The 13,507-nt window shown below is 41.7% G+C and overlaps 4 protein-coding genes across 8 annotated transcripts in view; 3 read left to right on the top strand and 1 right to left on the bottom strand.

Annotated features, from left to right (window-relative positions):
* The first annotated feature begins 176 nt into the window (after nt 1–176).
* Nucleotides 177–5,972, top strand: LOC131890998 (succinyl-CoA:3-ketoacid coenzyme A transferase 1, mitochondrial-like). Its single transcript, XM_059240474.1, has 8 exons — nt 177–335; nt 2,063–2,177; nt 2,854–3,080; nt 3,172–3,428; nt 3,500–3,668; nt 5,068–5,390; nt 5,455–5,705; nt 5,781–5,972. The coding sequence occupies exons 1-8, from the start codon at nt 267–269 to the stop codon at nt 5,918–5,920; spliced, it is 1,551 nt and encodes a 516-aa protein (XP_059096457.1). The 5' UTR covers nt 177–266; the 3' UTR covers nt 5,921–5,972.
* Nucleotides 5,903–10,015, bottom strand: LOC131890936 (ATP-binding cassette sub-family G member 5-like). The gene is made up of 7 exons (XM_059240396.1): nt 9,142–10,015; nt 8,779–9,023; nt 7,838–8,225; nt 7,587–7,770; nt 7,170–7,488; nt 6,999–7,101; nt 5,903–6,394 (listed from the first exon to the last, which is right to left on the bottom strand). Exons 1-7 carry the CDS (start codon nt 9,935–9,937, stop codon nt 5,928–5,930), a joined length of 2,502 nt encoding a protein of 833 aa, XP_059096379.1. The 5' UTR covers nt 9,938–10,015; the 3' UTR covers nt 5,903–5,927.
* Nucleotides 9,853–13,011, top strand: LOC131890946 (ATP-binding cassette sub-family G member 5-like). 5 transcript variants are annotated; one of them, XM_059240420.1, is made up of 11 exons: nt 9,853–10,103; nt 10,332–10,478; nt 10,545–10,750; nt 10,906–11,323; nt 11,402–11,606; nt 11,679–11,805; nt 11,875–11,971; nt 12,042–12,180; nt 12,239–12,454; nt 12,534–12,716; nt 12,784–13,011. In XM_059240420.1, the coding sequence occupies exons 1-11, from the start codon at nt 10,085–10,087 to the stop codon at nt 12,983–12,985; spliced, it is 1,959 nt and encodes a 652-aa protein (XP_059096403.1). In that variant the 5' UTR covers nt 9,853–10,084; the 3' UTR covers nt 12,986–13,011. The 5 variants fall into 5 exon arrangements, with proteins under 5 accessions (XP_059096403.1, XP_059096410.1, XP_059096417.1 ...); XM_059240427.1 differs by having other exon boundaries at nt 9,854–10,086; XM_059240406.1 differs by lacking the exon at nt 9,853–10,103 and adding an exon at nt 10,196–10,272.
* A 41-nt stretch (nt 13,012–13,052) lies between these two features.
* LOC131890979 (uncharacterized) overlaps nt 13,053–13,507 on the top strand; it is a 34,244-nt gene continuing 33,789 nt past the window's right edge. The window contains exon 1 of the mRNA XM_059240454.1: nt 13,053–13,190. The gene's annotated coding sequence lies outside the window, so the exon portion shown is untranslated. The remainder of the gene's footprint in view (nt 13,191–13,507) is intronic.

Consider the following 13,507-nt stretch of genomic DNA (forward strand, 5'->3'; position numbering starts at 1 on the left):
CCCGATTATAACTCAGTCGCAAGTTAGTCAATTGTGCTACAATGATCCCGCTTTTTTTTCATTTTTACTCCATTTTCCAACAATTAAAAAGAGTGGACCAAAATGTTTACCCTTGAAATCCGGTCTCTACGTGATGCAAGCCTAGTTTTTCGCCTCAACCTAGCAGTTGGTGGTCACGTTGGCCACTTTTGGGGCTGTCACTGACTGACTGGAGGATCGAGCAATAACTTAGAATTGAGGAGCACAACAAACGAACAAACAACATAATGGCAGCAAGTCTCATTTTAAGACAAAAACAAATATTACCCTTCCTGAAGAATGTCAAGACATTGCAAGTAAGGGATGGAATGTGCTGAATTCACCGTGACTTCGTTCCCTTCTTTGGACGGTGTAACTTACTTTCTACTCCTCCACGCCTGTTAGATCGTTAGTTAGTTGGTTTTTAGCGGTAGCCTTTTCTAATATTTGACTTCATCATTGTAGTATTTGAAAAATGACCCGTTAACTTTAGATCTCAAAAATGATAAGCTAATTGATGGGGAGCGACGTAGCCATCTTTGGAATCAGAAGTGATCTACATACAACTGCAGTTTATGAACCATAATTGATTTTAATTTGGACGTGTAACATATGTTTAGTTAGCAAATTAACTTTCCAATCCTGATATCAATGAAGGTAACTGAACAATTATTGTCGGAGACATTCATTTCTATGAACCTGACATCTAACTGGATATGGGCCGATAATTTAGAGATTGTCTGATTTTGGGCCACCAACTGTTACAACACATGTAGAGTAATTAGGGTATCGACACCCAAAAGCATGTCTCTAGATTTATTGACTACGTGATCAAGAATAACAAGAATAAGCTTCAAAAGAAGGACATTTATCGGCGAGTGTGCACTGATATATTGTTTATGACCGGACGATCTGTTTTGGAAGATATCAACCACTCAATGACATTCTTTTTGTCTCATTGCTGAATGACTGTAGCCATTCTTTTGGGATGTTTTTTCGGACATCTTCCGGATTCAAGATAATGCCCTTGAGTAGCTTGATGTATGGCTGGCATCTGCCATTGTTTCAGCCTCCAGGGACGCCCATGGGTTTCAAGTCAAGGCGTCATACTAAATCGAGAGGCAACGCAGCTCAATGAAGAAGGAAATGTCAAGCAAGAGTCGCCAAGTCACATCAAAGCAATGTTGTCAGATCGGCATGAGTTTGTCCGTATAAACCCACCCATGCTTCCAATGACATAATTTTTGTTGCTCTTGATCCCGCAATTAAGGGGCTAGAGGTATGTTTATGGTTATCCCTACATTAATTACGCCCTCTGTACGTACAAGAAGTATATGGCCAGGATCACGAATTGCTGCATCGGGTTGAAAAACAATAGTAACATGAAGCCAATTTAGCATCAGATTTTTGCGATTCAGATCAACCTATGCTCAACCGTTGCTCAACTGGTTAACAACGATGTTAATACTTTTCCTCCTGTTACGGCCAAGAACATCACACAAGCCAACCCCCTCCTAACCCTGACTTTAATATTCTTGTAGCTACTTTCTTTTTCTCTTTCCATTTTGGAAGGGTAGTCAACCACCCTTCGACAAAGTTTCATATACACTGCGTTCGAGCAAATCGTGGACAAAGTAGGTTGGTTTAAACATGTGTGACGCACGCAAGAACTATCATGAGTACAAAAATAAGCTTTTTATCTACGAATAGGTTAGAGAATTNCTCCTAACCCTGACTTTAATATTCTTGTAGCTACTTTCTTTTTCTCTTTCCATTTTGGAAGGGTAGTCAACCACCCTTCGACAAAGTTTCATATATTTTCTTATGATATGAACCGGAAAAAATACAATACCATTTGGTATGTTTTGCGTTATCCTCGAAAAGGGCACTTCCATAATTAGTGCGTACACACCGCTTGGATTATTGATTGAGAGCCAAGAAATTTCTATAATGTTAATCTATCCAATATGAAGCACTCCAAAAAACTTTCGTCTTTTGTTCTTATAACTTATTAGCTCATGAGTTTCCTATTTCTTTCTTTTAGTTTGAAGGGCGGAATCTATTTTCGAGGAGCAGTTTCTTGAGCTCGTCAAAACTTTTTGATTCTGTCGATGACGCAGTTTTGGATATTCCAGATGGGTCGACTCTTCTGGTTGGAGGTAATATCGTCCTAAAATGTCTGTCAATTTGGCATTGAATAGACCATCCACGACTCATTTTTACAGTAATATTTTGATTGAAGTGTGTTTTAATTGTTCTGTATCATGATGGCGGAGCTCGTTGATGCTATGGTTTTGCTATTCATCATAAAATATTATGTACTGTTGACTTGCTGGAGCGTGCACAATAATTTGATTTATTTTTCAATAAAGAATGAGACTGAAGCCGCCAAAGTATATAGGTGAAGACCAAAACTGACCAAACCTAAAGAGGCATATCCAATTTGTGTTAAAAAAATGTCTCGATTAGAACGGACCATTCAAAGCTTTGGGCTGTAACTGGATACATTCTCATATCAGTTATTAACGAAATGAAGAACGAACCTCATTGAAGCTACTCAAAATCAACAATTTGCTTTAACAAAATGGTAGAAGCTCATTGAGATGACTTCAACAAGATCCAACCCCTGGTACAGAAGTGCTGAAGTGCTAAAAAGAAACTAATGACAGGAGTGTTTTCATTCTAAAAAAAGCTACGTACATCATCTTTGACAGGCTCACAGCAGAGTTCTAAAAATCTTCCACGATCAAATACGACATCATCAACCCTTTTTACGGTTGATATGGCTCTTAATAGACACACCCACTTTTTGACGCTCTGAGTTTTAATTTTCAGGTTTTGGATTATGTGGCATACCAGAAAATTTGATATCGGGGTTGCTGAAACGCCAAGTTAAAGATTTGACAGTTGTAAGCAATAACGCAGGGGTAGATGGCTTTGGTCTTGGCCTGCTCCTTAAAGGGCGCCAAATTAAACGTATGATTTCATCATATGTGGGAGAAAATCGAGAATTCGAAAGGCAATACTTAAATGGAGAACTGGAAGTTGAATTAACGCCACAGGTAAATGAATGCCCACAGAGGCATACGTTTCATTTCTAAACGGTCTCAAATAACATATGAAACATGATTGAACAGACGCCTTCAATTTCAGGGAACACTAGCTGAAAGAATTCGTGCTGGAGGAGCTGGCATTCCTGCTTTTTTCACTCAAACGGGCTATGGCACTTTAATTGAGAAGGGTGGCTCGCCGATTAAGTATGGGAAATCTGGTGAAATTATAGTCGCAAGTGAGCCTCGAGAGACTCGGAGTTATGGGAACAAAGACTACATTTTGGAAGAATGCATAACGGGCGATTATGCATTAGTAAAAGCGTGGAAAGCGGATCCTATGGGAAATCTGGTTTTCAGGTATTGCCCGAAAGAGTAGTTTCGCTCATTGAAGAATACAAACTGGTTTATCCTCAAACATTTCATTTCAGAAAGACAGCCATGAATTTCAATTTGCCCATGTGCAAAGCTGGAAAAATCTGTATAGCCGAAGTCGAGGAGCTGGTCGAAATTGGAGAAATATTACCTGAACATGTGCATGTTCCATCCATTTACGTGCAACGTATCGTTCACGGTGGAACATTTGAAAAACGTATTGAGGTGAGGGTTATTTTGAAATCTCTTTAAGGGTTTCCAATCGAAAAAGTTGGTTGAAATAAGAATTTGAATAGGCCCTGCCGTGTGTATGTATTCGAGTATATTTCATTAGTTTCGGTTCTTGTCAGGGTATCACTCATAGTAAGTTAAATACTAGTAAATAGCGCAAGACAAACGTGCCGATTTAGTTCAGGGAAAACCAAACAAGAAGCAGAAGAAAAAAAAAGAAGAGCAGAACAGAACAGACATGGTTTCCGAGGCTAGATCTACTACTTGGTAGATCCGGCTGAAAAACTGCTTTGGTTCTAGAGAGGAGCAGACCTTGCCAGAGTCTTTGCAGCCATTGTGGCCTGCATTCTTGTCGGGAGCGGGGAGCGGCTCTTAACTTAATGATGTGAGGCAAAATGGCCCAAGTATTGACCATTTTTTTTGCTGTTTGGCCATATGCTTTCCGCTAGAATGATAGTTATCTCCCCTGTGCGGTTTCAAATGAAGACAATTTGTCTATGAGCACTTTTTGAAATATCGAAATCTAAGGAGTACTATGGGGTATGACACGCTCTCATCTCTAGCAAATTGCAACAACGTACTTGGGTTACCAGACGTGCTTGTTGACTCCCACAAGAACGATGTCATGCATCTGGTCCCGACGGTGAAGGTCAAGCGATCTTCAACGACGATGCACGTTTCTTCTCGCGTATTGGACGATCCGACCGAGTTCAGACCAAACTTTTGGCAAGGAAACTCGACCTCCCTAGTGTCAACCAGGTATGTGGTGCAACATGCGCCCTTTGGTGCTTGGAAGTGCGCCAATCTTCGAAATGGTGGTGTCGACCCGCAAGACGGATTTTGTAACACCATTTCGACGGGCACTAGGGCGGCAGCACAAGGACTTTTAAGGCCATGCTGCTCCTTCAATGGGGCAAATAATATCTCTTATGTTTGAGAGCCATTCCCACAGCTTTGTGCAGCAACTATGATGACCTTGGCTGAGACTAGGGCAAGCAAGCTCGCAAGAAAGGCTGGCTTTTGATACCAAGAAATAACAATCAATCGTAATCTTTTTGTTTGGTTTATGCATTCCTACAGTATGTTTTATATGTTTTGCATACTTATGTCACTTGGTTAAAGGTACCTAACCATAGGATTTTTTTGAACCCATAGAAGTAGCTTTAAGTACGCCTGCCCATTTCTTTAGTTGAGAAAATCCAAAACAACCTTTATGCTGACACTACTAATGCTAATATTACTAATGCTTTGATTACTTTTACTACTACCACTACTACAAAATGACGGCAAATAACTTTTCCAGGTGAATTCCAAGAAAAAAGAAAATTATGTTTCTGGGGTCATTGTCAAAAGGCGTACACATTTCTGAAAGAAACTTTCTTTTGTCCTTAAGCGGAAGACACTACATGCTCAAGGGGGAGGAGATCCATCTGGTGGGCCGGGAACCAGGAGCAAAATTGTTCAACGAGCTGCGCTAGAATTTCGAGATGGAATGTATGCCAACCTTGGCATTGGGATGCCAATGATGGCATCAAACTACATTCCCAACGGAATGACTGTTCACCTTCAATCAGAAAATGGTATTTTGGGTCTGGGTCCCTTTCCAACAGAAGAAGAAGTGGATCCAGATTTGATCAATGCAGGGAAGCAGACTGTCACTGCTTTGCCGGGGGCTTCTTACTTCTCGAGCGATGAAAGTTTCGCCATGATTCGGGGGTAAGTTTAACCTAGATTCGCAACGATTTGAAGATTACACGCCATATGCGCGCTCCTCTTGTAGGGGTCATGTTCATCTGACCATTTTGGGAGCAATGCAAGTATCGGAAAATGGCGACTTGGCCAACTGGATGATCCCGGGGAAAATGGTCAAAGGAATGGGTGGGGCTATGGATTTGGTCGCTTCTGCTGATACGAAAGTGGTTGTGACAATGGAGCACACCGCCAAAAATGGAGATCACAAAATTTTGAAGACTTGTAACTTGCCCTTGACGGGGAAACGTTGTGTTGATATGATTATCACTGAAAAGGCAAGTCTCAGAACGCATTCCATCCCAATGAAGCTTCCAACATTCAAATGGGATGATGTCTTCTCTTCTTTCCAGGGAGTATTTCAGTGTACCAAAAACGGGTTGGTCATGACTGAAATCGCCGATGATACGAACATTGAAGAAGTCAAGGGAATGACCGGATGTGACATTAAAGTTGCGAAGGATTTGCGTTTAATGGGCTCAGCTGTGATTGGGTGAACTTTATTCATTTCCGATGTATTTGAAAGAATATAGAACCTAAGACGTTCAACATTTTTAACAGAATATACATAACACAAAGGCTCAATAAGGAATCAGGTATTGGTAAACCGGATGTGCTTTCTTCGTTGAGTTCGAAATATTTGATGACTCCTGGGCCATCGGGGAGCCCACAGGGAACTTGCTTAATGATGGAGTTTTCGGTAATGACTGGATTTGTGGAGCATCTGAGAACTTCAATAGATTCAAACTCGGTTCTGGTTATTGATCGAAATGCCCAGAAGTTTGGAAACCCAAGACTGAGGCTTCTTGCCCAGTAGGGTGTATCTTTGGAATGGATTGAAAATGTTGTCGTCAAGTTCGCAATGAATCCCAAAACTGCTGAAGATATCAAAATAAGAATCTTATTGTTGAAGGCAGTGAGCAAGAACTCAAGAACCTGTCTCCAGCACTCGAGATGTAGAACGACTGTACCTGAAAATTCAAATCAAACGGTTAATTCAGAGAATAAAAAAGCCGTTCCAGTTTTGGTCTCCTAAAGCAGCCATGAGCTTTGTCCCAAACCAGGATTTAGGGTCAATTCTAGTGACCGTAGAGGCATAATGTGCGTTTTGAGACCACCTGCAAGCCCTTGAGAATCCAGGACAGTTCGAACAATGAAGTTCCCCTCTCATCTTTCTCGGGCTCATTCATTGTTTAGTTTGCTTCCCTCTAATATTCGTACGGTATATGTAGGTCTTGTTGATCTGGTAGCATCTTTCAATTCAGACTTGGACAAATTTTTAGATAGCATTCCGGATCAACCCTACATTCAAGGACTGGCTCGGTCTGCCACTCGTCGTTTTTTCAAAGTCCACATACATTCTTACACTCGACTTCATTCAGATGTTTGAGAAGTTTTACTATTTTTTATCGAAATCTTACACAAGCTAGAACTTAACAAGTCAATAAGGTGTTTTCAAGTCAAGTATTTCAGAAGCATTAAAGGATGCCAGATTTTTTTAAATCTCAAAGCTTCTGCCAAGACAATGAAAACAACCAAATTTATCAAATTTTATACTCGCGCTTGATTGCTTACCTAAAACAAGGTAGTCAATGTCCTGATGAACACCAACCAATGCAAGCCCAGGAATGATGTAAGCTGCGTAAGTCAAACACACGGGTATCAATTCCAAAATATTCTGAAAATTAGGAAGAAAGCAGGTGTATATTCAACCTAAGGGTTATTCATATTGAAGAGAGACATTACCTTCACCAGATGAAAGCATATATTGGAGTAAAGCCTCTCTTGCAATTCACTTTGTAAGACTGCTCTTTGATTTCCTTTGATTTGGACCATTGAGCAAAGAACCGGCCACAGAGCAAAACAGAGCAACACGTGAATCAATCCAAATCGATTGACTACATTGTCTTGCTCGAAAGAAGGATCTTCGACCCAAGAAGAATTCCAGTATTTCCACCGTATACCAATGAAAAACAATCCAAACAAAAGGGAGATAATTCCGGCAAGCAACCAAGTCTTTGCCCAAAAAATAATGTTGTATGGATACAAGTAACCGACGTCGCGCCTGCAAAAACAAAAACAAAAAGGATATCATAGAAGTACTGAAAAACAAGAAACGAGCAGGAGTACAAAAACAGAAGCACACTCTTCCATTCGTCTTACACCATTAGTGCCATTATTTGAACGATCCATTGAGCTGCTTTGAATTTTGGCGGTAACATCCCAGGCGGTCCAGGATCTGACAAGGGTTCGGCCTTTAGGCTAAAGGTGGTTGCCAAATGAACGATTCTTTGCCGTGACTCCAAAATAGCGTCTTGAGACAAATCATCAAGGGTAACTAGATCGACTGCAATCAAATGGTCACATGTCAAATACCGAAATGGCCTTCTCGGATGAGGAACTCTGGAACTCACGATAATAGTCGGAGGGGTTCTTGTAAGCGGGGCAAGGGTAGTCAATGAAGGCAAAATAAGGGAGCATCTCTCTTCTTTTACCGCAATAAATGATCCGCCCCATGGAGACCAAGACCACTTTCGAAATCATGGTTAATATTTCGTAAGTGGGTGGATGAATTGTGATTACAATTAAACGCCCTCGGGAAGCCCACTGACGCAAATATTCAACGAGAAAAAACGTGTCGAAGATATCCATTCCATTGGTGGGTTGATCAATAACCGTAACATCAGCGTCTAGAAGCAGGTGTACTGCCAAATTCAAGCGGCGCTTTTCCGAGGCCGTGATGTTTTTCACTCGAGCGTGCTTTACTTGAGCCAATCCTAGGTCTTCAATCAAAGCTTCGATCTAAAGGAAGGCAACAGTTGATTCTAACAATTTTGTATTGACTTATGAAACACCGGCTTGCTAAAGAATTTCGTAATGCCTATGTTTCACAGAACCTTGGTCCGACGATTATTTTTTCTCTTACTTGTGCTGGGTCATAGATCTATGGCTGGGTCCTACATTCGCCAATTTGCCTTCACAAATTTAAGAGATAATTGACAAAACAGTCCCCTATTTTGCTCAAACTGCAGAAAATGACATTCTGGCAAAGCAATAGTCATTATGCCTGCATGTTACAGTGATTTTATTATCAATGTGGGCCATTTTTCTGTAGCCCAAGCTAAGGAGGGGGCTTTTTTTGGCAATTTCCTTTGAAGTAGTGAAGATGAAACGTAGAATGTACGACCCGGAGAAAAGACGATAAAGTAGAGGTTTCGTGAGGCGCTAGTCAACATACTACGAAATTCTTGACCAATCCAAAGTTTGGCAAGTCAGTACTCTCAGGTGCATATGAGGTCAACGTTGAGATTCAATTGGCCAATTGAGATTGATTGCCTTTGGGGCTTATACTTACTCGACCTTTGACATCTTTATTCCTCACATTGTCTTCGGATTCTTGTAGGTAAGCCCGAAATAGCATAACTTGCCGAACAGAGAGGTTTTCTGGAAAGCAGTGATTGGATCGTGCATAGGACACGCGGGATCGAAGTCGTGATCTGGTGATTCGATGCCCATTCAGCAGAATTTGTCCCTCACTGTAATACTGCTTGGAGGGGTAGGTGCCGCTCAGAAGATCACAGAATAAGGATCCGTTCTCAGCTAGAAACCAATTTTGACTCGCATAGTCATGCCATCATGTAGCAACTCTACAGTGCTATTTTCTTTTCAACATAAATACTTTCGATCCTAACCCTCATGGCAATACATACATACATACCATTTGTAGCAAGAACGCCAACTAATTCTCCACCTTGAGCTTCCATGGTTAGACCCTCCAAAAGACGCAACTTTGACGCCTTTTCGACGAGGCTGCAGTCTCTGAGTTGAATGTGAGGGTATTGCGCCAACTCGGCCTCGATACTGGCCGCTGGAATCGAGTTCATGCCCATCTCAGATGTCTTTTTCTCTGATCTACTTTTGGGTAAGGGAGTGGTGGCACTAGCACGAGACCCAATTTCTTGAGATCTTATGTTCCCGTCAGGGATCCAATATTTTGATTTGTCTCGCGCCAAATTCAGTTCACTTTTGGCTAATCTTGATTGTTGGAACTCGCCTAACTCGTTGGTCATTGGGTAGAAGGAGTCAAATTTGGATCTGGCCACGCTATTGAGGTTATCCACGCTGTGAGATCCCCGGACATGAGGCCCTGTCCGGATGCCTCGCTCTTCATCCGTCGAATCGTATCCACTGGAGTTATCTAGGCCAGGATACACATGGGGGGGAAGCACTCTGGGCAGACCAAACTTGAGGTAAGTGTACACGTTGGATCCAAGTTCAGACTTGGGCCCGTACTTAGGATTACTAAGTATACTCTGCATGGTGGTCTCCCTTAAATGAAAATTACCGTACGGCATAGGGGATTTCTCGCACGAACCTAATGCAGAATCGGTAAAGTCCGAGTTCAAGTTCTGTCTGTAGATGGACCAAGCATGAAGATCCTCTGAAGTTTTGATCCCACCACCCTCACTGGTTTCCCTCGGCATTTTCCTATTTTGTTCTTTTCTAGAACTCATGGTGGATTGGATGGGGGAGGTGTCCAAGGGAACCGTTCGCAATTTTCTTGCATCTCAACCAACCAGGTGTGACAACACTACCTGTGCCTGCATCGTAGATAAAAACCATGGAATGGAATGGACTTCCCTTGGATTGACTAGGACCTGATGTATGAAAGAACTAAACGTAATGAAAATAGAATACAGGAGGGGTTACATTTCATTTAAAAACTATTCCTGAGTACTGACGCTCTCATTTTTTTAAATTTCGGTGTTCAGTTGGTTTAGAATGACGAGTGCCGAAGACCAAACACTTGGTGCGAAGCATCTCGGTTTCGTAGTCCGCGCAATGCAAAGTAGGAAGTCAATCCAAGGCAGTAATGGATTGAAATCATGGCGAGTGACTATGTTTTAGAGGTTGCCAATGTGTTCCATTCGGGCCAAGTCGAGAAAGGAACCCAAATACAGAAACTCATCGGAGCCATCCGCACAGGGGTGATCTTGAAAGATGTTTCGATGTCCTCATTTGGCGGAGAATTGTCTGCAGTTTTGGGCTCCAAAGGTACCAAAACCATACAATTTCTGGAAAAGAGATAGATTAGGTTTTGAAGAACGAGCTACATTTCAGGTAGTGGCAAACGAGCTTTTCTTGATGTCATCTCGCGACGGGCACAGGGTCCGACTAGGGGACAAATTATGTTAAATGGGGTGCCCATGTCCATGCGCCTTTTTCAAGATAGCTGCGGTTTCGTCGGCAAATCGCAAGATCTTCTACATGGATTGACTGTTAGACAAACCCTTTCCTTCACGATCGAGTTGTCCCTCGGGTCAAAGGTAGGAAGCACCTATGCCAGACAAAATCCTTTGGTATTTTGAATCGTATCTCAAAAAATCAGGCGCAATCATGGACTAGGCGAATTCATGAGGCTGGAACTTCTATTCAAGGAATGCAAACAGTTCATGTTGTTCCTTTACAATCTTTGTTTCAGATATCGGCGGACTCTAAATCTTCGCGGGTGAAACAAATATTAGCGGATTTTGCCTTAACGGACCTAAGGAATCGACTAGTCGAAGATCTAAACAAAAGCGAATATCGTCGTCTCGCCATAGCCAAAAACCTGGTACGAGATCCAGTACTTCTTCTCCTGGATGAGCCAACCAACGATCTAAACCCCTTGGACGCCTATTTTGTGATTTCAATTCTTGCCAACCACGCCAAACAAAACAATCGCATCATTATTCTTACCATCGAGAAGCCCAGATCCGACATCTTTCCCTTTTTGGATCGGGCAACATACCTCTGTCTTGGGGATGTAGTGTACACGGGTCCAACCAGGATGATGCTGGAATACTTTCGCTCCATTGGCTTTCCCTGTCCTGAGTTGGAGAACCCTCTCATGTATTACCGTAAGCTTTGGATTCGAACGCTCATGCCTAGATATGTTGAAGATGGCACCCACCCCACTTATCTACCAATATTTTCAGTGTGTCTGTCCACGGTTGATAGACGCTCGAGGGAAAGATTTGTGGAGTCTAATAATCAGATTGCATCTTTGGTCGAAAAATTCAAAATTGAAGGAGTGCATTACCAGCACCTCTCCAACACTACAACCACTGACATCAAGACCAAAATCCCCCTGACTGCATTTGGAAGACCATCAACGGTTGTAAAAATTTGGATCTTACTAAGGTAAACCTAAGACTGTCAATGCCAGTGGATGATGGTGGATGCGAGATTCGACATCATTTGTGATACTTACAGGAGATCATTGAGTGGATTTTTCCATGGAGGAGCCAAAGGAATCATTAGGGCGCTGTTCCACCTGCTATTTCTAAACATTCTTTTCTTTTTCATTTGGGCAATCTATTTCAGCTCAATGACAAGACCAGTGCGTATGACTTAAAAAATTACATTCAAAGTCATACCTAATGACAACGACGCTCTCATGACTTATTAGGTGCAATTTCAAACGATATTTTCAACGAAACGTGGCCTGATTCTCAATATATGTGTGGCAACTCACTTAGCCGCCACTATCACAGCCGTGCTTCAAGGTGGGAATTCGATGCCACGAAGTATACATAGCAGCCATTATTTAGTGATAAATGTATGTCTCGTTTTCAGTTGCGCCTGCAAGAACAGCGTATTACTCAGAATACCGCCAAGGGCTTTACAATGGGCCTTCTTTTGTTGTTTCTCAAACGCTGCGAAGTTTTCCGTTGTCGGTATTGGTCACATTTACCGGATCTCTTTTACTTTACAAGTATGACTTAGTATAGCATATTTGCTCGTGCGGTCTCATCTTTTCTTTCCCTTTTTAGGGGCTTGGGACACGAGGATTGCTTTTCACCCAAATGCACCGCTCTGTTGGGTTATCATCATTTCCTCCCATTTTGGTTAACTATTTGGGCTTGCTTTATGTTTTCAGAGCAGCAGGTTTTAGGTCTGCTACTTGCTATCAAGTCCAGAGTAGCAACTGCAATCATTGCAGTGTTCTTATCGACTACAGCATTGGTAGTGTGGAGTGGCACCACCAGGTAAGCATACTCTCTCTCGAAATAATAATGCTCATTTTACTACAAAAGAACAATCTTTTTTGTATCTTTGGGGGCATAGGTCATTACTTGGTCTTCCCAACATTTTAACTTACATGTCGTATGGATCCCATGCGCGATACGTTGGTATAACGCTAAACAGCATCGAATTCTTCGATCAAGAGAATCTAAACAATCTTGGTTGGCAAGATGACGAAGGAAGGATTTTCCCTTGCAATGGTAACACTTTTGGATTTGGATGCAGGTACTGTGAAGGTTTCCTACTAGCTGAAGACCTCGTCACTAATTGCGTTATTCGTCTTGATTTTTAGGTACATTAATGGAACTCATTATCTGCAAGAGACATACGGATTGTTGACTGTCAATTTGGACGAGTTGATGAATGTTTGGCACAATGCTCTCATATCTGTGTCATTTTTTGTGGGCATGTTTGCGCTCAATCTGGTTCTTTATGTATTGCCAATTCCTCTATTCATCAAATTGAAATTTCGAGAGGAAATAACTGAAGCTTGACGAATAAAAACCATTGAGATATTTTATTTAACGTACCAACTTATCCCCTACAAAATCAAGAGTCAGCAAAATCAGCCGTTTTGGCTGGAGAATCTCTGCCCTACTGGTCACTGGCATTTTGTATCTTTGGAAGGATCTCTTATCAGTTTAAAGTAGTTCCATTGCATCGAGGTGCAAAATTGTTCCCTTGACTAAAGAAATTCAGGTAAAATCATTTGCTTTGCGTTTCTTATGTCACAATGAACACAACTTGTTTACTTATCTATTTGTTCATAAATCAACTAATTAGTCTGTTCATAAAAAAAGCCCCTCAACATCAATCAATGAAATATTGGAGAAATGCTTAGTAGATGGTGGCTTCCTCTCGCGTGTTCAATTGAGGATTTCTGTTGCATTGGATTCAAGTTCAGCTGCCCATCGCTAATAGAGCAACGCCATGACAATCTACTCATCTACTATGAGGAAAAGGACCCTCCTCAGGAACACTCAGGTTGATGAGGATTGGATACACCCAATTTGAAA

This window comes from Tigriopus californicus, chromosome 2 (assembly GCF_007210705.1).
Source record: "Tigriopus californicus strain San Diego chromosome 2, Tcal_SD_v2.1, whole genome shotgun sequence".
NCBI classification, from domain to species: domain Eukaryota; kingdom Metazoa; phylum Arthropoda; class Copepoda; order Harpacticoida; family Harpacticidae; genus Tigriopus; species Tigriopus californicus.